The 24198-nt window shown below is 43.1% G+C and overlaps 2 protein-coding genes across 2 annotated transcripts; one reads left to right on the forward strand and one right to left on the reverse strand.

Moving 5' to 3' along the window:
- Positions 1–183: 183 nt before the first annotated feature.
- LOC133015580 (pannexin-1-like) lies at positions 184–6418 on the reverse strand. Its single transcript, XM_061082815.1, has 7 exons — positions 6355–6418; positions 4562–5019; positions 3234–3355; positions 2890–3083; positions 1774–2275; positions 1524–1693; positions 184–1381 (listed from the first exon to the last, which is right to left on the reverse strand). Exons 2-6 carry the CDS (start codon positions 4743–4745, stop codon positions 1532–1534), a joined length of 1164 nt encoding a protein of 387 aa, XP_060938798.1. The 5' UTR covers positions 4746–5019; positions 6355–6418; the 3' UTR covers positions 184–1381; positions 1524–1531.
- Positions 5900–22913, forward strand: LOC133015568 (meiosis regulator and mRNA stability factor 1). Its single transcript, XM_061082804.1, has 27 exons — positions 5900–5996; positions 6555–6765; positions 7635–8519; positions 8688–8847; positions 9089–9303; positions 10133–10250; positions 10343–10515; positions 10812–11330; positions 12957–13111; positions 13365–13526; positions 13651–13837; positions 13975–14153; positions 14311–14391; positions 14509–14748; positions 14856–14975; positions 15080–15258; positions 15341–15561; positions 15658–15800; positions 15921–16054; positions 16483–16685; positions 17126–17353; positions 18001–18240; positions 18335–18586; positions 18774–18840; positions 18938–19042; positions 19427–19594; positions 20060–22913. The coding sequence occupies exons 2-27, from the start codon at positions 6610–6612 to the stop codon at positions 20257–20259; spliced, it is 5490 nt and encodes a 1829-aa protein (XP_060938787.1). The 5' UTR covers positions 5900–5996; positions 6555–6609; the 3' UTR covers positions 20260–22913.
- Positions 22914–24198: the final 1285 nt, after the last annotated feature.

The following is a 24198-nucleotide window of genomic DNA, read 5'->3' on the forward strand; positions in this document are numbered from 1 at the left end:
TGATCGGGTGTGAATGATTTCACCATGTAAGATTGTAGGTTTTACATTCCTTGTAAAGACAAACATGTTGCCTTGTCTTGAATTTTCATATTGTGTATTATATGGATCAATGGATTGGTGGATGGATATATCTCATTAGTATCTAAGGTTGGTAATGTAATAAAACACCCCATAATGACTTAATTGGAAAAAAAACATTCTTTATTTGTATATGGACCCTTATACAACAGGGTCAGTAAACGCTATTGTTCATGTCACATTTACACATAAATAATCACAGTCCAAACAAATGCTCTCCAGTGTTTCTAACAATATGTAGGCTACTTTGGAGGATCAAAGTTCACCAGTCATTACAGGGTTTTATTTTCCACCTAAACTATAAAACACACGTAAACTAAGCGCTCGGAAGCTTTTCTAATTTTATTAACGTCTGTTGGCCAAAACTACTGAATTTAAAACGCGTTTATTTCCCATGGATTCCACTTGTAGGTTAAAACAACACCAGCAAGAATTTCCTTTCAGAAAAAAAGGGTTTGCCTCAGACCTGAGTAACTTGTCCTCTGAACTATTCAGATAAAAGATACAGGTCGTGGATGCACTGGGACACATTGTCAGAGATGTTACCCTGGGTCGTCGGGTTTTTCCACATCATACACCCCCCTCCTTGGCAACCCAGCCAGGGTGGATCAGACCCCTGCTTGGTTACAGATGTTCTTGAGCTGGTGTTGTTGATGGCTCTGGCAACTGCGGAGAAGATCTCCCGTTCCTGCTTGTTCGTACCTGGATGCCTGCAGTGTCCATTTTTGGGTCCCTGGATTCTTTGTACTGCAAGGCTTCCCGGGTCCATAACACATCACATATATAAAAAAATACGACACAGATAAACGAAACGTCTGTTTGCCAAAAATACTAAATGTGTGTTTTTCCTATGGATTACATTTATGGATTACACTTATGTAGGTTAAAACACCACCAGCAGTCAAATTTCACCATAAAGCCTAGAAGGAAGGCTTTTGCAGCTGGAAAATTATTTCCAAGGTAAATGGCTTTTACTGTATATAATGACTGGAAGGAATTTCAGGTCCTGAGAAAGGTAACATATAGCAAAGACAAACATTAAAACCCAGGAATTTCATTTCAGAAAAAAAAGGGTTATCTCAGACCTGAGTAACTTGTCATCAGGACTATTCGTAACTATAAAAAAATATGAAATCTAAGAGGTAAAAGTAAGGTCTCTTGGCCCAAACTACATAATGTGATCCTTCCTATGGATTACACTTTTGTAGGTTAAAGCAACGACAGCAGTTCAGATTAAAGTAGGTGCACAACTCCCGCTTCTTCTTTTCCATCGAGGCAGGGCTCATCCTCATCACGTCAGTTACTGGGTACAAGGCAGAGAGGTCAGAAGGAAGATGAAACAAGATTAAATGAAATCCACAACATAAGAACATTATCTCACTGATGTTAGCCTGCATCATGCTGCTTAATTTACTTGGACAAAACAGAGAAATGTGCTCCCTCACCTTCAGAATCATGCTTCAGCCTTAGTAGTGTTCTTGGTGTCCTTGCGTGCACTCTTCTTTTCACACGTCCCCTTACTGTCTAGAACGTCAGTCTTCACCTGACCCAGAGTTCTCAGCAGGCACATGGAGTCGAACCCCTCATCACCTGCTGCTTGCAGTAACTCCAGCACCTGCAAATAAAACATTTGTAGTGATATGTGACATTTCTTAACCACCGCCCTGGTCCCACATTATCAGCGCTGTGACCCACCTGCAGACACTTAAAGGATTTGAGTTCACTCAGGTTCTCCTGCAGGAACAGCAGATAGATACTGAGGTCGTTATAGAATGGTGTGACCACACCCAAAGCACCAAACCCAGGCAGAATTTCATAAGGCCGGAGGAAGCTGGAGCTCTGGCGTGCCGGGCCCAGAGCAGCGTACACCACCAGGGGAGCGAGAAGCACGTACACCACCAGGTTGATGTAGCTGAGCAGCCTGAAGACACCGACTGCTACGAGCTTGCACTGGACAGCGGCCGGCACCATGCTGTTGTTCTTCAGGATGCCTGTCCGCAGGTCACAGGAGAACTCGTCGGTTAAGGAGGCCAGTTGGATGTAGTAGCCGAGGTAAAGGCAGGCCAGCAGGAGGATCAGCAGGGTCAGGCCCCGGCAGACCAGGTACCTGACCACAAGGCAGTGAGAGAAGCGCTTGGTCTTCAGATACTGCTCCACCAAAGGGTACTTGAAGCAGGCCTCAGTCAGATCCAAAGCACTGTTGGAGAATTAAGTACATTCAGAGAGAAATCAAGACCAGTTGTTTCGAAATAAATATTATACAATCTAACAGAGAAGAGCAACACATAACAATAACACCATGGTCTGAAAGGAACACAGCAAGGAACGCCAAAGACATTTGATTCAAATAACAGCTGGGATCAAAGTGCACGTGTTAAGATTTACAGAGAAAATATTTCTCAGTCTCCTATGAATCTTTTTATCTAACGTAGTCAATGCTTTAGATTGTCTCTGTAGATGTATTATTTCCAGAGTTGTCTTGGAAATTGTGTTTTTCCGACCATATTTTTGTTGACATTGTCATGCCCATCGCTCACTGTGTATCCTCTGGAGTTTTTACAAGGCAGGCTGAAGAAACTCCAGAGAATGTCCGCAGCAACGGAGTTGGACATTTGCATTCTCACACACAGCCCCTCTGGAGAAGGTCAGGAGATGATCCGGAGTTCAGTGCATGTATGAAAGCAGTTAAGGTCATCTGGATATAAACTCCTAAGTTATATTCCATCCAAAATCCATCCATGCATTGTTGAGTTATTTTGAACACACACTCACATAGGGTGATAACGATCTAAGAGGGGTGGTGACGTTTACCTCTGGTTGTCCTCTTGCACTTCCTTGCTGGATGCCAGATTCTTTGCCAGTCTGATGGCACGGTTGTAGAAGCGATCGAGCTCCTCCATGATAAAGTTGAGGTCAGAGGAGAGGTGTGGAGCCGCAGTGAAACGCCAAAACAGGGCCGGGATGTACATGAGGATGGCCAGTAAGAGCAGGATGTATGGAAAGAACTGAGCCAGTCACAGAGAGGGGGAAACAGAGCAGATGAACATGTTAGAGATGACAAAGATGGCTTTACACAAAAATACCAATTTCCACATTGTCAAATCGTCAGCACTCATCATTCTCCCTGGCAGCGTCTGCTGACAGGACGTCTGTACCTTGTGCAGCCATAGTGGAGAACTGTCCGCCTGTTGCTGCACTGCAGCCCAACAGAAAGAGTCCACGTACGCGGCCTGTCTCCAGGAGAAGTTGGTGGGAGCGAAGCAGCTGATCTGTGTACCTGGAGGAGGAAAGGCAAGAATCAGCTGATGGGCTTCATGGTGAATCAGCAAAAAGACACAAACACTGCAACAGTTGTCAGTCGCCCCTCTACTGCTCTATTGGATTAATTAGTTACTGGGTTATTTTCAGCATACTTTGTGTCAGTAATTACACCATGCCCCAGAATGCTGGGTTACAATAGGAAATCCATTCAGGCAAGTAGAGTTCACAAATGACCCAGATAGTCAACATTACATGGTATGTAAATATCCAATATCAATTTTGTTCTCTCAAGGGTTTTTAGTGCAATGGATCCATCAGTCTTTGAAGTCTTAGCAGATAATTATAACAACGGCAGGCTGTGGCCATTATGAGCTGTAAGGATTACATAGATTAGTTAGACATGCTGATCGAGCCGAGCTCGTGTTCACACTACAGCGCGAATCATCAACCCCAAACTGAGCACCTCCTGCTTGTTTGTGTGAGGTATTCATTAATATCATATTTTCATTAACGAGATAAGATAAAACGTTATTGATCCCACACCAGTGAAATGTATTTGTTAGATAAGATTAGATAGATTAATTTAGGCAGATGGGAGAATAAAAAAAGCCAATATAATACAAATTTCAAATGAATAAATTAAATTAAACAACTTTACAATACACAAGGATGAACACTTTATTTGTGCATTAGGATAAGGAGATATTCAAATATGACATCCTTGTATATATATATTTTGGTATACGTTAAACGGATAATGCACACCCTAATTTACAAAATGCCAAATTGTTTATTGTGGGAATTGTTGGGAATCTCTAGTTTGTTGTAAGGTCTCGACCTTACTAAGAAACTCAAGATAATCTATGTTATGATTTGACGCTAATACTCATTTGAAATAGATTTGAAGCATCCCCCTCTGCAGCAGCAGCATCAATCATCAGCTGCAGCAGCTGCAGCACATGAGTCTCTGGGGCGTGAATGAAGCAGAAGGGTGGAGACATGAACCACACCTTCTCCCGCCTCTTTCCTTCTCTTTCTGCTCATTTACGTGTGAGCACACATGTGTGTGTGTTTAGATGCATAAATGCCCCTGTGCCTCACCCACCACTTCACCTAACAAGGGTTCCACTTAAAAGCAAAGACAAAGAGACAAAGGAGCTCCTCCATGATCTGCTCACTGATCGTGACGAAGAGGAGGCTCACTCATTCAGCAGCAACTCACCCACTGACACCTCCTGAGCGAAGGCGAGCGAGATGAGGAACAGAGGCAGCCCCACCACCAGCACCGTCACTATTTTGTCCACCGCCAGCTCCGCACGCAGCCCCTTGTACTTGGCCTCCGTAGACTGGTCCTTCAGCAGAAAGTCGGAGAACATGTACTCCGTCGCGACGTGGGCAATCGCCATGACGGAGGGGAACACAAACCGCCGGTGTAACTAATGCAGGACTCGGTTAGGTTCCTGAGAGCCCGGGGCGAACTGGGGGAAGAGTTCCTCCTGTGGTGGAACAATGCGAACCACGTCTGAGCCTCCGAGGTGTTATTGTTCACAGGTCTCCATTCATCAGCAGAGACCCGCTGCTGTCCCGCCGCTGGAGACCCCTCATCACAGGGCTGGCTGCCTGCTGCCTGCCTGCCGGCCACCAGGGGTCGCTGCGGGCCGCTAGGTGCACCTGACACGACTGAGACACACGTGTTTGTCATCATTCAGTCAGCAGGGCAATAAAGAAATAATATAATAAAGGAAAACAAAATAGAGAAAACGTAAAAAGTACAATGCTAAAAACTGAATACAAAGATGCAGAGTCACATTCGAGGATGTTAATGTGGTAACAACTCTAAACTGTATCGGAATATGTATGTATAGGTTATTGCACATTTCCCAGAGGTGGGTGAGGAGACACAAATGCAAACAGGAAGGTACATTTCGTGTTTGTGCATTTTATCATGTGTGGAGAAAATAAAAAGTTGAGGGGGGGGGGGGGTAAAACATGAGTATTGTACTGAGTCACTGTTCCATTGTGATGTTTGCTTTGAAGAAATCTCGAATGAAATGTTAAATGATCAGAGAGGACCCCAAATAGCCAACTGGGATTTTTTAATCCAATGTTTGATGCTCATCAGAACAAATGCAGAACATTATTATTTGTATCATTGAGTAAAGTGACTGTGAACTATACTGTCATTGTGACCGTAAAATACGTCTGTGCAAATAAGTCGATGTAAATATATACATCTATAGGCTAATGTTCCAAATGTATGTAGCCTAAAACTATTATTACATTACAGATATATATAATATAAAAATAATAATATAAAAATATTATGTTTCGCTCAATACTGGAGAGATATATATTTAACATTTTATTGTGATGTAGTATTTATATATTTTGTCACTCGTTAGTAGATGTTCATGTATTTCTAAAACACATTTTTAGAAAAGATATATGTTTTTATGTTTTATTTTGAAAAGGTCATTGGTCCCGCGTTGTCTAGATAGAATCTTTTTTATAAACAGTCCGTGGACAGAACAATACAATTTGCGACACTTGTGCGGGCTTTCCGGCAGACGTAGGTTACAAAAAGGTGCGGGTTTGCAGGAAGACACACGGAGGGAAACGGTCCTTTGAGGAAGATGTGAAAGTCGAGACCTTCTCAGGTACAGGACTAATCTACTGTTCGGTCAAATATTCGCGAATACACGAAAACAATGAGCGGAAGTGTGTGAGAGCAGCGCTGAGTCAGATAAACAAGCTAAGTTACGTAAATGGTGCCTGTTGTTAGCATAAACGCGAAGCTAGCTGCGGCCAAACAACGCAAGACTGGCTCATTCCAGAAACATTCTCCAGCTGGATGAACAAGCGAGCGAAATGTCGACGTAAACAGTAGCAGGCACGCTAAGAGAAAGGATGCTAAGCTAGCTGCTTCTTTGTTCATTTTGGTCAAACCAAACCGTGGCGTCTGTTAGCTTCAGGTAAACAACACTGACTTGCTAGGTTTGTTAACGTTATACACACATGTCAGCTTTATTGGAGCAATCCGTTGTTACGAAGCCACCGACCTGAACTACCATGGATGAGTCACCGAGGACTTTACTCTAATGTTTGTGTGTTTGACAACAAGTGTGAACGGAAGGACCTGGCTCGTTGGTCAACAAGCGATGACGTAGGGGGAAACCACACAGTGTAAACTTTTAACTTTCGTTTCCCGTCAAAAGGAAAGCATGAGAGAGAAGAGAGGTCACAGCATGGTGAAAGATCTCTCTGGGTGGTATGATGGACGGACTGGGAAAGGAGAGATCCATGTGCAACGCTTCTAACTACCCATGGCTCAATCCCCCCAAACCAGAGGCCTCAACCCTGCTATGGAAACTCAAGGACTGCTTCTCCACCGCTGAGACCACCGCTCCTCATCACACGGACAAAGAGGTAGGTGTTCATCTGCGAGCAGCTCCGATCATGTTACACAGAGACTAGACGGACATGGACGTAGCTTGGCTCAGGCAGCTTTAAATGTGTTCTACGTTACTGTATTTGCTTTGGAAATAACAATTATCAAGGAAGTGCATCAGTTCTTAAAAGCCTTTTTCATAAGGAATCCAAAACCGTTGAGCAACTGTGATCAGAGTTTGCATTGCAGACATAACAGTAGTTTAACCTTGTGAGGGAACAGCTATGTCAAATATTTACCCGTGTTGATATTGGTTTGATATTTGTACATGGTGCCGAAGCACAGAACAAGGTTAATATTCTGGATGGCCATGCTTCTCACCTGTGCCAACATGGCTGGTTAAGACAATTAATGGTGATGACCCAGCTTGGTAAAGGGTGGAAAGCCTTGAGTAAAGTTCTGATCACTTAAAAGTTTCACAGCAGAGTGGTAACATTACTGGCGGTTAGTTTTATCATTTAATCTTTAATTATCTTGGTTATTTGGTTACTTCACCTAACAAGATGTCAACCTTCTCTGCTCTGATGAATAAACAAATATTGCTTTTTGATTATAACTATAGCATCTAGATATTTAATTTGGTGAAATTACTTCAGTTTGTGTTTCAGTACATTTGAACAATAATGCAGAACAATGGTAACTGTGATACTTTGGTCACTATAATCATTATACAAAAGTTTCCCTGCATGGCCACACTGGTGGGCTCGGCAGTTATCTGCTGTGAGGGTGCTGTGCAAATATTATGTGATTTAAAGTTCACTTAACTAACTTTCCACATTAACCAAAATAATCCACTGAGGTAATTTTAGATCATAATTATCTAATGTTTTTTTGTATTGTCTTCCAGAACAATTACATGGAGAGCAGAAAGGCTATCCTGGAATTGAAAGATGTCCCTCCTCCCCCACACCATCCTCCCTCCTCCCAATCATCCCAGCCTTTCCCTATGGCCCCTGCCCCTTTGCCTTACCCCTGCTTGCCCCATCCACCTCAGCTCACGCAAGGCTCCCACCAACAGCAGCCACCACAGCTTCAACAAGGGGGGGGTAGCCCCAAAGTAAGCAACTGCACTCACTGTGTCTATTGCAGCACGGACAGCAGAGGGTTATTAGATGGTGGAGGTTTTGTTGGTAACAGTAGCAGCATGGCTAGAGCTGTCTCACTGTATATTGCCCCAAGCTCTCTGGGAGCAACCATCAGCAACAGCAGTATCAGCACATCTGGGTCTTGCTGTGTATCCTCATCTGTTCATCAGTATCAAAATAACCTGAGCTTCGGAAGTGGAGTTAAAGCGCTCAATCCTTTGCTCAGTCTCGGTAGCAAACCTCAGATTCCCTCCTCTGTGGCTACCTCCCAGCCTGTTTCATCACACCCCTACCTCCCCTGTTGCTCAGGGCTTCTCCACACGTACCCAGCTGCACCTCTGTCATGCAGTCAACCCAGGTTATTTCCATCCTCCGCTTCTCTGGCTTCCTCTCTTCCCTCTGTTTCCTCTCTATCTGCACCATTGCACGGCTCTTGCCTGGCCTCTTCTGGCTACTACACCTGTGGTGTGGACTGTAGCCCGTCAGCCAGAAGATCCCAGAGAAGCACACTCGGTGACCACCCTACCCCCACCACCATTACTACTACAACCACCTCAGCACACTTCTGCTCTAATCCTATGCACCTTAATGTAGAACGCACGGTTTGTGTGAAGGGAGCGCACTGCTGTCAGGAGTTCTTTTTGAAGGTTGGTGGACTTCTCTTTATTCACTGTGGCTTTCTTTGAATTTCTGTGCCATAAAGATAACTTTAGGTAACTTTGTGCTATATGCATTGATGACCCCATTCCTTTAAACTTAGACTGAGGTTTTTTATTGTTGTTAAAAAGAACATTTGCATGTGTGGTTATTTGCAGCCAATGAATGGTCTGACATCAGAGTCCAACAAAGTCTGGCCCAATGTTCCTGCACCCATGACTGCTCCGATCCCTATCCCCCTTTGCAATGGCTGTGGCACCTCCTCTGATGGATTGATGCACATGTCGACCAGCCTTGCCAAGATTGGCCAGAAATATGGTTAGTAGGCTCCATAATCCAATGTTGGTAAATACCAGGCCATGCAGTGGCATGAAAACAATTTCACACCCCTGGTCAAAATATCTAAGTAATTTTTGTTTTGCTGATCTTAATTGGATTGTTTGAACCAGCAAGCTCCATTGAGCTTAAAATGAGTGCATATGAAATGATCTTCCATCCAAGTCAACTGCAAAACAATGACATAATTAATGAATTTGAATGATTGTTTCCTATGTGTCAGGTTCACCAGAGAACAGTGGTCCTGAGAACTTCCCTCCAGTTGGTGTCTTCTGGGATATTGAGAACTGCAGTGTTCCCAGTGGTCGCTCCGCTGGAGCCGTGGTCCAGCGTATTCGCAGCCGTTTCTTCCAGGGTCATCGGGAGGCGGAATTCATTTGCGTCTGTGATATCAGCAAGGAGTGTAAAGCTGTCATCCAAGAGCTCAACAACTGCCAGGTACCAGCAATAGCGTCTTAATGTTGGAAAGCTTATCATGGTTACAATAGAACTAGGGCTGGGCGATATGGGAAAAAAATCATATCTGGTTGATTGATATATCTATATATGCATATCTATATCTCGATATAAATCAAATACATTTGTGTTTGTTATGTAAAAAACGTTTTTTTTATGTCTCCGGATAGTTCCAGTCACTTTAACACTGGTGTTCTGTCTGTGCGCCTCACGTTCGCCTCGTGTCGCAGGTTTAAACGTTTGCTCATAAACTCTGGAGAATCAAACAAACACAGAGTCGACATCAGATCTGTTTGTGTCCTAGCAACTTGTGATGGTGTTTATTGTTAAAGTGTAAAGTGCACGCAGGTCAGGAGTGAGGAGGAAACAGGACGGCCTGGCCTTTTAATGAGCGACTGTCCTGGAGCAGCGGTTTTAAAATCATTAAGCGGTGGACACCTGCTGAATCTATGAACGTAGCAGAAAACATGATTATGTTCCCTCACTGCATCGATGCAGAGTCGTCCACCTTTCTGCAGGAGCCCAAACATTAACACATGTGCTGCTGCTCCTCCTCTGCTCTTAGCTGTGTGCATCAACCTAAGTTGATGTGGGTCTAACTCTATTCCAGCTACATGTTTGGTTCGGCGTGGCGCTAAGCTCATTCTCATTGGCTGTTCGTGTTGTCTGTCAAAACATGGACAGAGTGAGTTCTGTCGACGTGTCTTAAAGCCCTAAATACAACAAATGAGCATTATTCAATACCTGATTGAATAGTTATTTACCACTGGGCTAATTCTGACAACATGTTAACATAACTTTGCTTCATCAGGTTACTGTCGCACATATCAACGCCACAGCCAAGAATGCTGCGGATGACAAACTTCGCCAGAGCCTACGCCGCTTTGCAGAGACCCACACTGCACCTGCAACTGTTGTACTAGTATCCTGTGAGTTCTGTTCAGATTCACAATTTAAAAAAAAACTGTCTTCTTACCACAAAATATTTTGCATGAACATTTAATCTTTTTGTTATTAACAGCGGATGTGAACTTTGCAAGTGAGCTGAGTGACCTACGTCATCGCCATGGTTTCCAGGTAATCCTGGTCCATGGCAGCCATACATCTTCAGCTCTTCTGCAGCATGCCCACCGTCAAGTGACCTTTCAGGAGATCACGGCTGATTTGCCCCCACGAATGCTTGTCAAAGAACAGGTAGGCCTCAAAAATGCTTTATTCAGACTTAAGAAATACTTGTTGATTCTGAAGTAAATAAGGTGATGTCCTCCTGGAAAAAGTAATCAAGCTGAATCTAATTTTAGTGTGGACGAAGAGGGTAGAAAGGGAGGCAGTTTGAATGTGAATTTAATCTTATCCAATTGTCTTTTAAGGGGTCAATGCAATTTTTCTTAACCTATAACACTGTCAGCCATTCTCCAAACATCTTGAATCTTTTAAGTGTAAAGTATACAAACCAGACAGGCACGCTGTCTCTTCCTCCCCTCCCTCAGCCCAGTTTCAACCTCCTGTATGTGCACAACCTCCCCGTCATCTGTGAAAAGAGCTTGTGGAACGCGGTAAAGCTCAGGCTCCGCCGCCTGTCCGACAACTGTGGCGGCAAGGTGCTGGGCATGTCCCAGGGCACAGCAGTACTCCGTTTTGGCAGCCCAGAGGCGGCTGCACGCGCCCGCAAGCGAATGGAAAATGAGGATGTGTTTGGCTGCCGAATCAGCCTCTCCCTTTCCCCACGACCCAGAGATGATGCAAGTCCTGAGCCTGAGCTTCAGTCTCAGCCCCATCATTTCCCTCGGGTGCTCCCACAGCCCTGTCAAACCCAGGATTCAATGTCTGGCCCTCCCCCATCCGTTTCCTCCTTCTCCTTTCTGCCCCTGGAGAAGCCCAGGTCACCCAGGAGGCCACGGCGAGCAACCCGCCAAAGCCGCTCTCCTGGCCCATTGCCTGAAAGGCCCTACAGCCCCAGGAGGGGTTGCAGTGGGCCTCCCGGGGGTGCTCCAGCCAAGCCCCATCAGGTCAGCAGACTCGCCAGTGCCTGCTTCCCCTTAACCTCCATTGCGCTCTATCATCTTTTGGGCTGCTTTTTAAATCATAGTAGTTGTTTTCCCCCTCGTGCCCTAATTGCTGCTTCGACACTAACGGCTTGTAGCTGCTTGCTTCATTTGTCTGCATGGGCTAGCATGTAGCATGTGTTAGTTGTTGCTAGTGCTTGATGTGTCCCCTGTTGTCCTGCATGTTAATTAACATTTATACCCTCCCCTGACTGTATTGTCCAGTATATCAGTGCTGATATACTGCTTCATGTGAGTGGCTAGCTTCTGTGTTTTGTCCAAAGTCTGTTCCATGCTTTTATTTATTTGAGTATGAACGTGGCTCATGCAGTTGTTCATTATGAAAATGCTGACCTGGTGGCTTGAATGACTACTTTCTTGCTTGCTTTTAACTAAACATATCGGTGTGTCAGACTAGAGAACTGTATAGAGGGGCAATTAAACTTTTCTCTGTAGATGCACAGTAAAGAGTAAGGATAAATCTCCAATTTATCCAATATCATTTGACACAAGTAACTTACAGATTTCTTTACAAATAGATGTCCTTATGATTAATAACACCAATGCTTTGAAAAACCAACTCTGTACGCCTAAAAGCTCCCGCTAAGGGATTTATTTGCCAGTGATTTTTTTGTAAAGCATGAGGCTCTTGGTCAGATTTCTGATAGTCATCATATTGACTACCCAAAATCCTTTTTAAACAAATCACTTGATGTATTGGCATAAGAATAATATATAAATAGAAAAATAATGTACAAAATATAAACAAATATTATATTAACATATAAATAAAATGATTGCCACATTAACAGTTTATATTCCATAACGGGTTCAGGCCAATAGCCGCCATAAATGCTATTAGAGGCGTCTCTGTATATTTAGATAGATAGATAGATAGATTAACACAGGTAGTGTCCGAGTAACACCAAAGATCAACATTCAGGCAGATGAATAGAGAAATATCTAGCAAAAATATTATCAAGAGGTAAAATTCAGGAGGAAATAAAATCCTAATATAATAAAAACAAACTGACATACCGACGGACGGTTCTGTCATAGCTCTGGTTCATGATTTTATATTCATAAAGCTGTAAAGCGCACACATGGTTATATCATTAACAGTATGCTAGCTGTCTGAATTGCTGTACAGTTGCAGCATGATGACTATGAACTAGCTCAGATCTATTATAATAGGCTGATTTTGTAGTTTCATAATGGCAACCATATTGACTGTTTCAGCTCGGCCTTCAGCATTGTTGCCACAGTGCTGTTTAATCACAGCAGCTCACATTGTGTATAGTACATTCAAGTTCATATTCTCTTCAGTCAAACCTTCCGCAAAAATATATAAAAGTTATCTAAGTATTCGGCTGGCTGTGTTTTATAGTTGATTTTGAATGCTCACCTCCTGTAGAACACCATATCATGACCATCCATAACTTTTCCATTGAGCTAGTTCTCACTAACAAAATTAACCAATTGTCTCAGTCTCACCTCCCGTGCACACACACACACATGCATGCACACAAACGCATCAGCAGCATTTCAGCAATTCAACATGTATCATCAGTTGCCATCTGTCTTATCCAGGAGCCTGGCAGTTTGGAGGGCAAGTCCAGAATGGGCTTTCACCAACTGGAAAAAGGGCGCATTGCTTCCTCTTCCCTTCATTGCAATGGAGAGACCGGGACCCTGGAGAAGCTGTCCAAACCTGGCCTCACTGCAGAATCCATGTACAGGAGGAGGTACACACCGGGCAAGGGGGTTATCATAATGTGACCAGTGGGATCTGATAACAAAATAAACTCCATTGATAATTTGCTCTGTATAGACTTTTATTTTAATAAGCTGTGTAAGTGCTTTGTTTAATCTAATGCACCATCTTTGCGGAATTGTATGGTTTTCATATAAAAGTTCTCAGCAAGAAAATAATCGAGCAACATGAACAAACAAACAGCAATGGTGTGACTAAAAGCAATCTTTAATCTTTCCATTTAGAAGAGAGGGCTCTAATCCCCGCAGTGTGACTGAATCCCCGGTCGAACAAGGCGAGAGGAACTCAGGGGAATTCCAAATCAGCACTCCCTCAGCCTTCAGCAAGCTGAGCCTGCACCGGAGCTTCAGTCCTCTTGTCCTCTCCCAGGGCTCCTGGTCCTCCAGGTGACCTATTCGTTAAATTCACTTATGTTTGATTAAGTTTGCCTTGAGCCTACCAAGAGCATACAAAGTTTCATAATATTGAATGTGCAGTTCGTAATATAAGATGCAATATTTCACATTTTAGAAGTGCGTCCCCATGCCTGTCCAGCCGCTCCTCACCTATTCTTGCTGCCCCTCGCACCCCGTGTCTTGATGGTCCATCTGAGCCATTTTCAGAGGGAGCAGAGGTCCAGGTGGGCAACCTGGACTACAGAATGTCCCGCAAGGACCTGCAGCAGACACTGCATGACACCTTCTCCCGATATGGACGGGTAATTCCTATTCCATGTATCTTCTCATTTGACAGTGTAAAAGAACAGTCATTTTTTTAATAAGATTGTTTGTTGGATATCCGATTCACTGCTGTCCCATAACATCTCATTGTGGGTATGACTTGTTTTTTATTCAGGTGAAAGCTGTGGAGCTTAGCCCTCACACCGACTATCAGCTGAAGGCCACAGTTCAGATGCTGTCCCTGCAGCAGGCCATCAGCGCCGTCAGTGGCCTACACCGTTACAAGATCGGAGGCAAGCGCATCCAGGTGTCTCTGATCACTGGTGGCAGCAGCAAATCTCTTGCAATGCACAGGTACAGTCTGGGTTGAGTAACATTGGAGGGTTGATGGTTTTCATAGCTTTCTTTTACTCTCTGACATTAGCAGTTTAGGATTTTCAGGATGGTTGAAAAATGTTTTTAATCAGTTTTATAGTTTGTGGTGGTAAATGTCAGCTTTGTCCCTTTACAGTACAGAGATAATCAACATTCTTCAGGATGCCCCTGCCAATTGTCTCCCCCTCTTCAAGTTCTCTGAGATCTATGAGAAAAAGTAAGTTGCTGGTTTTCAACTTAGGACATTCAAACTTCAGCATTTTTACTACTTTTCTCCATGACATTACAAAGTAATATTTGTTGCCAAAGTAAATACTCTTTATCCCATTCCCAGATATTCCCGTAAGCTAGTGGTTGGGGATCTGTACAGACTGCCAGAGGTGGTGGCGGTGAGGGAACAGGGAGGCTCGAGGCTTGTGTGCCTTCTGCCCAACAGCCAAATGCGTCAGAGTCCACTGGGGTCTTCCCAGTCCCAGGAGGGCTCCTCTTCTACTAGTGGAAGTCCTGTGGTGTTCGAGGAGCTTGAGTACCATGAACCTGTCTGCCGACAACACTATGCAGAGCAGGACTTCAGGTACCCAACAGTTAGAATGTGGCACGAAATGCAAAGTGATGGGGTCAGTTTTTCGGCACCATTATCTAAACTATTCATCACTGACTGTATCTTTTCTATTTTTGCAGTGAGGCCGACTTTGACCCTGACTCCTATAAAATCCCATTTGTTGTGATGTCTCTGAACACCTTGGCCTCTGAGGTCCACAGCCTGTTGCAGTCACACGAGGGAACACTTCCATTGCTCAGGTGAAAATCGGCTCTTTAACCCACGTATAATCTTTTATATACAAATGGAGCATGTTTTCACACCTTGTGAATAAAGTCATTAATGTAGTGTGTTTTTCCTTTAGTTTTCCAGACTGCTATGCAGAAAAATTTTGCCCACTGCAACTGGGCAGTGAGACACTGGAGGGTGGTGTATCCCTGGAGCATCTCATTACCTGTGTCCCTAGTATCACAATAGTCACAGCTCAAAATGGTTTCAAAGTCATCAAGTGGATCCACAACAAACCCCCAGCACCAAACTCTGGTATGAACATTTTCAATCTGTACAATATCCTGTGAAATGTGCTGTTTGAGGTTCTCACTGACATTTTACTTTTTTTGTATAGAGCAATGGATTCAGCGCTGTAAAAGTCCAGTTGGCAACCCTCAGCTCATTCAATTCAGCCGCGAGATAATTGACCTGTTGAAGAGCCAGCCTTCCTGCATCATGCCCATCAGCAAGTTTATACCCTCATACCACCATCACTTTGCCAAGCAGTGCCGTGTCTCTGACTACGGCTACTCCAAACTGCTGGAGCTGCTGGAGGCTATACCACACGTTCTGCAGGTAGCGACAATAATAAGGAACACACGTTCGCAATTCTAATTGTACACTTTATATTTCAGGTTTTTTTAATTCAATTTTTTTTTTCTCTACCTACAGATCTTGGGCATGGGTACCAAGCGTTTGCTGACCCTGACCCATCGTGCTCAAGTGAAGCGCTTCACACAGGACCTGCTCAAACTGCTGAAATTTCAAGCCAGCAAACAAGTGGCAATCAAGGACTTCATGCAGGCATACCATTGGTCAGTCAACACTGCTTGGAGTTGTTAATGATTCCTTCACATTGTCTTTAATTGTTGTAGATGTCGGAAAAATCTTTGCATCTTGGTAATGCTAAATATATTCTTTGCTTTGTGTATCAGGTGCTTCTCTAAAGACTGGAGTGTTATCGACTATGGCATATGTGACCTGATGGACCTGCTGACTGAGATCCCGGAAACCACCATCACAATAACACAACAGGCCACAGAAACAGTCATCTCTGTTCCCAAAAGAGGTTGGTTTAAACTAGCCATTAAAAAGCATGGAGAATCAACATCTGTTTATTAAGAGCTGTGTCTTAGTTTAACAACAAACTGCTGTGCTTGCTGCATTTCTGTACACACAGATTTAACCTGCAGTAGATGATATTATGATATAACTTATAGTTTAGCTATATTAATGTTTTATACTTTCTAGTAAGGGTTAAGTAGGTGTTTAAGAAAAGTCTGATTGCTGGAGATCAAGTGTTATGTATACTCTAATGTCAAACTGTGATTACCCTAATAGTTTTACTAAAAGGAATGGTATCATTCATTTAAAAACAATACAGTTTCCTCTGTCCGGGGCAAACATCATTGTGAAATAGGTCATGAAGCTAACTGAAGATAAAAAAAACTCTGCAGCATGAAGAAATCTAAACATATAATTGTTATTTGACCTCAGAGCGAACCACGGAGGAGATGGAGCGCACCAAGCAGTTTGCAAAGGAGGTGGTGGACCTGCTCCGTCACCAGCCTCACTACCGGATGCCCTTCAGCAAGTTTATCCCCACATATCACCACCACTTTGGACGTCAGTGCAAGCTCAGCTACTACGGCTTCACTAAGCTCATAGAACTCTTTGAGGCAATCCCCGACGTACTGATGGTGAGTGAGAAAGATGTATGCAGCTTGATCTAAACTATAAGGACATTTAAAGGATTATTCACTGCCCCTTTTATATTAACTAAGTAAATTGTGACTGCGTATACAAGACAACAGATGCATATCCATGTTCCCAGCATGTTGTGCTGCCGAGGAATATGGTCATCTGTGACTATGATAATTGTGTTTTGCTTATTGACTCTTGAATCGTTAATTCAATTTAAAATGCTAGTAGCTGAACACACCCTGATCACCATAACATGGCTCATTTGAGTTTCACTGATCCAGGTCAAGATATTCTCACCCTTTTTTTGCCCATCATTCTGTCCCACTTTTTCTCACGTTGAATATTTTAGTGCACACAGCTGGTCCTCTCTGCCAAGATCTAATAAATTAATCTTTGATAATGTCAATGTTGAAAACAATTGTGCTCTCTGTGTCAGGTGTTGGAGTGTGGTGAGGAGAAAGTGTTGACTCTGACCGAGGTGGAGAGTATCAAGGCCTTGGCGGCTCAGCTGGTCAAGCTGCTGCGTGCTCAGAAGAACTCGAGCCTTCCCGTCAGCCAGCTGCTCACAGAGTACAGCAAGACCTTTGGTTACGGTCTGCGCCTGCAGGACTACGACGCCAGCTCCCTGCTGGCTCTGCTGACCAAACTCTGCCATGTTGTCAAGGTAAAGAGCCTCCCTCTGAGTTTTGGGGTTCTTTTCTCTCTTAAGCATTTTCAGACATGAACTCTGGAGGATGTCTGCAGAATTGCGTCTGGAATTACTCCGCAGGTTGCCTTTCACACATGAACAATGCAGTACGAGAGCCCCTGCTCAGACCAGTTCACAACAACAAAGAAATCTCTGTAGTGTTCAGGTGAGGGGTGGTGCAGCAAAAAGAGGCAAGGCGAAAAGTATAAATTATGCTGCAGATATCACATGTTTTTGTTCATCCAAACATGAAAATCCACTCACTCAGGGGTAAACTTTGGTAGAGCAGATTGCAATACAATTAAAGTCAATGGTGAGTCCTTCTTCCGATGCAATAAAACAGAAAAACCATAACTTGCCTCCAAACTGCTCCTGTGTTGTCATCCAAGTGCCCGGAAGCCTCGACATTAATTTTCGACTCAAAACGGCGTCAGTTACACTGTTTTTAATGTAAATGTCTGCTAATATCTTCCAACGAGATGCATTCAGGGACTGACAGAAATGCTAATGTCCACTAGCATAGCCACTTCTGATGGACTTTTAGACTTAAAACCTGGTGTAAATGACCTCATTTTGAGTCAAATGAAATGCCAATAAACGGCTGTTTTCTAAACACTTTCAAGGTGGTGGATGGCTCGGAGGGTCGTGAGGTGCAGTTGATCAACAGGAAGTCTCTGCGCTCGCTGACATCCCAACTACTGGCCCTGCTCATGTCTCAGGAAGAGCAGCAGGTCACCATGGGTGTGCAGGTGGAAGAGCTCAGCCTTCACTACCTGACTGTCCATGGAGCACCACTTAACCCCTGTGAATATGGATTCCTCTCCCTCAGCGAGTTACTCAAGAGTTTGCCCTACCTCGTGGAGGTGAGTAGAGTTTGTTTATTTCCTCTAAACCCTCTTTATGGAAGCCTCAAGTTCACAATCTCTTAATTTCTCTTTTTTTTTTTGTCCTTAACAGCTTTACCATGAAGAAACTGATGAAAACAGTAACGCTGGGAGCACTGCCACTGGTCATGGTGAGGAGTGGGTGAGGCTGACCAGGCTCTACCAGTTTGCCCGTAACATCCGCGCGCTGCTCCACACGTACCATTACAACCAGATCTTCCTCAATGAGTTCCAGGGAGCTTATAACAAATTTACAGGCTGCAGCCTTGAACCACGTTACTATGGATACACCAACACCGATGAGCTGCTCAGCGCCATTCCACAGGTGAGAATAATCTCAGACACTTAAACTGTATTCCCACTAGTATTTAACATTCCGTTAATCCCAACTGTGTCCACAGATGAGGCATAAATGTGAAATATTCTAATGGTTTTATATAAATCTAACCCAACTCTTGTAGTTTCTCATTTCTGCACACTTTGTTTCTGATATTTTTGGGGCTTGTCCTCAGGTGATCTGGATCAAAGGGCACGGTCACAAGAGGATTATCGTTTTGAAGAACGATATGAAAGATAAAGGTGATGGGCGTCTTTCTAATGTCTTGTTTCATTTAATTAAGTACAGTCAATGAACTGATTTTGTGACGTTGTGCTGATTCTGTGTGTTTGTGTGTAGCTAAGACGAGCTCGTCAGTCTCCAGCAGCCCTCAGCCAGACATGAACAGAGAAAGCCCAAGAGACGACACCTTTAGCAACACAGTGTCTGGAGCCCAGAGTCCAGGTAATAAAAAGTCTTTATGTAAACTGCTGAGCATTCAGGTTATTTGCATAGTATTTAAAATATAGTCAAGTAGTAGTGGATAGTCCCCAGTGCCCCCCCCCCTGTGTGAATGCTGTGAAATACTTTGAGCAGGATATAAGACTGGAAAACACCACATAAATCCATTTACCATAACTCTCTTTAGTGTTCATGTGAAATTTGATAAATGTATGAGAACACGATTTTTTTATTACATTTTATGTTGTGGTTCCTCTCCTGTTTTCATGTCTGACCTTTTATTTGTATCCACTGTACCTCTTTGTTTATGCTAACTGCTGTAAGTAGATCTTTTCAAGTTAAAGTATAAATGAGAAGTCAAGTCTAGCTCTTTCTTTTGCCTGCCAGGTGGCGATGTTGCTGCAGAGTCGGAGCTGCTGTGTCTGACCTCCCCGGTGGACCTGCTGTGGGGTCCTGTACCGTCCTGTCTACCATCACCTCAGCTTCACCCCGACCCTGTTCTCCTCCAGCAGGCAGACCTGATCCACTTTGAAGAGAGAACTCCACCACCAGCAGGTCAGTGTGATGTATTTGTATTAATTCTAAACCCCTAACGCTAAATAGTTTTGAAAAGTGACTTTTAGCTGTGACTGAATTATAAATCAGGTTGTTAACACAAAGATCAAATGGAAACAAGATTTGAAGATATTTTTATTGTTTTGTGCCTGAAGAATTTGAGTAGGGATGTTAGAGTTTTTTCTGAAACATAACCAGCGCTCGATTTACGAACGAAAAAAAAGTTCTATTTAAAATGTATACATTTATAAAGGATTTTACGATTTGCTCTCAGTAAAATGGCAAACTGCTGGGTTACGTGGCCTTGGCCCAAATGTCTGCTCTGAGAGTGCTGTCGTTTTCAGGTGTAAAAGCAAGAGACTTCACTGTAGGAGAACAGGAGAACACTTGAATTATAATTCACGCTTTCATTTGCACCTTATTTCTTTTGTGAGGTGTAAGCTCAGTGTGTGACTGTCGTTTCAGAGGGCGATGAACTTGCAGCAGTCGCTGGCAGCACATCCGATCCACGTGTGGAGTGTGGCAGTGCAGAAGAGTCTGCCGTCACCGATCCTCCAAAAGCCCCCAACATGAAGACCCCCTTGACCAATGACAGTCCCAGCAGAAGAACTTCACGCAGCAGAATCAAGCTAGCAGCCAACTTCTCCTTCACAGCAGGCCTCTAATCCCGTCACTCTAACACATCCAGTCCCACACAGACAAAGCAGAACTAGTTCACCCATAGTGTAACTCTAAATGGATGAGTTGACCGGCTTCACTAAACGCACTGACCCCAGCAGAGCATTTGTAGTATTATCCCCTCTACAGACAGGCTGTTGTATTCTTCCTTCTTCTTTATCACTCGTTCTTTGTTCCATCTTTGTTCTCCCAGTGACGCTCATCAAGCTGTGAGTTTACTTTTTGCAGATTTTCTGCAATTGTTTTATTTGCCAAATTCATTGACCATGACTGTGTTTAATTCTCTTGGGAAGTTAATGTACATCTTCAGTTTGGAGCCACGTTGTGTGAAAACACTTGCTGGCTTACAGACAATGACTGAAGCTGAGTAAGTTGTCACTGTTTAGAGAAGTTGTTAACAATGGTATGAGTAACCCATTTTTCTCTGTTTAATCCCAAAAAGTTTAGTTACCCTCATTCTCACTCCGTTTGAAAAACCTGACAAATACCTGAAGGTTTGGAGAGATGCTTTGTTCATGAGAAACCTTCAGAATTGCTTCCTATCTGAATCCTCCAAAGCAGAACTTTTCATTTATAACATTTACTCTTTTTTGCACTAATTTCAAAGTTTGGAGATTTACTTTGTAGGTCACCCCAGACATGTCAATCAAACTGGCTGCTGTGCCTGTTTCATTCTATTAGTCTTTTCGAGAGCAAACCATTCTCTCTGTACTTGGCTCAGGAGGTAGCTTCTCTTTGAGTAAATTCTCAGCTTATTTCTCTGTTGTAAAGTAGCCTCAGGACAGTATTTTCAGTTCTTTTTATATTATGCAGAGTATTTAGGAGACAGTTTGGCCTGGTTGTTGAAACTGCTCAGAAAGTGTCTTCTTTAAAGGAAGCTAACAGTCTCTGAACAGTTTGGCTCTTAAGGGTTTTGATAAATACTGTGACAATCGCTGCTCTCAGGAATATTTCTTGTAGAATATCAACTTAAGTTCCAGCAAAGATTCTGGCTCGTCTCTCCGAGACCACTTAGGAAGACCTGACAGAGAATAGGTGCCTCTTTAATACTCCAGCCAGGTGTGTGCGTAGGCAGCAGCAACTGACTTATTCTTTGTTTGTCTGCAGCCAGTGTGTTTGTGTTCTCTTAGCTATATTTCGTCTGTGAGGGGTTTGCACCGGAGTAGGTGGTGTGTAATGTGCATGTTGTGCATAAATTAATTTATGCATGGTGTAAGCCCAGGAGGAGCAGATGATACCCCAACTTTCTTTAAGATCAGTCTTTTATTTCCACCATGTTTTAAGGATCTTGGAGTCGGCGTCATCGCTGCAGTTGCCACAGAAACGATCAAGGTTTTTAAGACAACCTTGTTGCTGGCAGGTAGTGAATCAGCGGTGGCGTCCACACCGTCTTGAGTTGATGCGTTGCAGAGGAGCAGCGAGCACTCCTTAGTATTTGATTTTTAATGACGAGGTGAACGGTTGTGAGGTTTTAGGGAGAGGAGATGGGAGAGCGAGGCGATGGGCTGTTTGTGGAGCAGCATGGCGACTCCGAGGAGCCTCCTGAACAGACTGTGTTGTACACGGAGGACCCCCTGCGGCTCTCTGGAATCTGCCGGGCTTTTACAATGGCTTGTATTTGCCACGGTGCCAAAGGAATCGCCGTCGCTCCCCTCCCTCACGTCCCGCATAGGAGTTTTTACTGACTGATGTGTGTTGGTTTACTCAGTTTACCTCTTGTCTCAAGTGTTTACAAGACTGCTGGCTGCTGAAGTGCCACCAACTATTGTCGGCTGTCAATAAGATTAGCATGACCCAGGCGCCGCTGTTGAAAGAATGGGTAAGAGCCCATGCAATCAGCTCCTGTGCAGTTTCAGTGTTTAGCAGGGTTTTCTTTGTCAGATTTGCCTTGACTTGATTTTGACTTGGCGTGCTAAGTGCTTAATGCTGAGGGATTTCACCTGCCAACCCACTGAAGTGTCTGAAGCACCAATTAGAATGTTTTTAAATATTACTGCTAAGGCTCATCTCTCCTACGCTGTTTTACTGACTGTCTGGAAACCTAATATAAAAAATGAGCAGATCAGAATAATAATTTATAATTGCTAATGATAGAAAATGGCATAAACTGCTCATAGGAAATATCTAGATTTAAATTTTGGCCTTATGAATGTGTATTTGGGTAAACCATAGCATTCCTCATTGTACATCGGTGACAACTAACTCAGCTGTATATTTGATCTTCTCTATTGAAGCCTTCTCTTGTTGCTTGGTTACATCAATGAGAAGCTGTTGTATCTTTCCAAATATGCACTTCTGCATAGTTTTGGTTCATGAAATACACATGTGAAATGTTTTTGTGTTGGAGAGAGGTTGAAAAGTATTTGTACTGTTTATTCTTGGATATAACTGTCACACAATGTTGCTTGTTCAGGTAACACATTTCACGACAGTTCTAGTCTGCAGTTTACTGTGAAAATATCATTTCAGGAACTTTCTTCAGTCATCGCAGTGTTTGTGAAAGTCCTTTTATGTTTACCTGCTCTACAGTTTTCTCTCCATTCACTCACTGATTTATTGGCTCACTGCATCATCAGTCGCTGTAACAGTCTATCAGTGAAGGGACCAAAAAGATTTACTTTAATAAAGTTCACAAGCATCACGTCTGCCTCGTCTCAAAAGTTTGTGTGGTTGTTTTTGAAAAAAGGAAACCGCGACTATGTTCCTGAAAGATGCTCTTTATTTAAACATGTATGTACAGGGAGTTTCAGCTTATATTCTGCATATTTGTTCTATACTCAACATCAGGACCTTCATAAATGTACTACAACTACGGAACACTAAGTTATCAGAGGGAAGGTAAAGTGACGAAGAGCAACTCTTTGCTTGACATGAGTCACTAAATACACTCAAACATACACCATGTTATTGAAGGCATTTACAAGAGAGTTTCATTCATTTCCTGATTATCATTAAAAACACAAGACTAAATTCAGAGGATGCAAGTTGTTTGTCTGTCAGCAATATCTGTGATTTTCAAAAATGAATGATGTCACACTACCACTGTCTTATTTCTTATTTCTCAGTAACTGATGGCTGAGGTGCTGTTGGCATGGTCAGGGATGTGTTGCGTCACAGGAATTAATGAGTGGACCATTTCAAATAAATTGCATAAATTAATAAAACACCATTTATTTTAGTGTTGGCATCTACAGGGGTCAACAAGAAAATTTGAAGTGTTACTTGTGGAAAATGCTGTTAGAAAAGTGGCTCAAATGAGGTTGCATTGCTCTTAGAATTCAGTGTAATGCAAAATATTAAACACGCATTTCAGTGTAGTGCTACAAAATGTTCTTCAAATCCAAGCTTGTTTCCACATATGTGTTCTTTAAAGGATAATTCTGTTATTTTTCATCCTGGGCCCTATGTTTATAAATGTGTGTGTGTAAATAGCACTTACAAAACCCTTTGGAATTGGTCCAGTAGATCATGTCTACGGGCAGCTGTGACACAGCAGCAGTGGCTACAATGAAATCTTATGGGGCAATTGCGATGGTGCACAAAATGCTTATTTTTCACCAATTATATGCACAGATTTTTATTTTAAGAGTCTGCCAACATTATACATGACTCGCTCAACGAGAAGTGTCACTCTTTTGGACAACATGGACATTTCTTGGACTGTCACGTTTGCCTCATTAGATTACAGTGTAGCCACTGCTTTCATGCCAGCAGATGTAATTTAGTGGACCGATTCCAAACGTTTCATTTATTTAAATTTATCAAAAATAAGGCCCAGGTTGAAAAAATAACATAATTCCACTGTATACCTTTGGTTTTGATCATGTGACCCCTGCCCCTCGTCTCTGCGGTTTGAGTATTGAGGAACACAAAAGAGCTGCAGATGAATTGGTCATAAAGATCATGATGCACCCGCAGTTTAGCCA

The sequence above is a fragment of the Limanda limanda genome, chromosome 2 (genome assembly GCF_963576545.1).
Source record: "Limanda limanda chromosome 2, fLimLim1.1, whole genome shotgun sequence".
NCBI classification, from domain to species: domain Eukaryota; kingdom Metazoa; phylum Chordata; class Actinopteri; order Pleuronectiformes; family Pleuronectidae; genus Limanda; species Limanda limanda.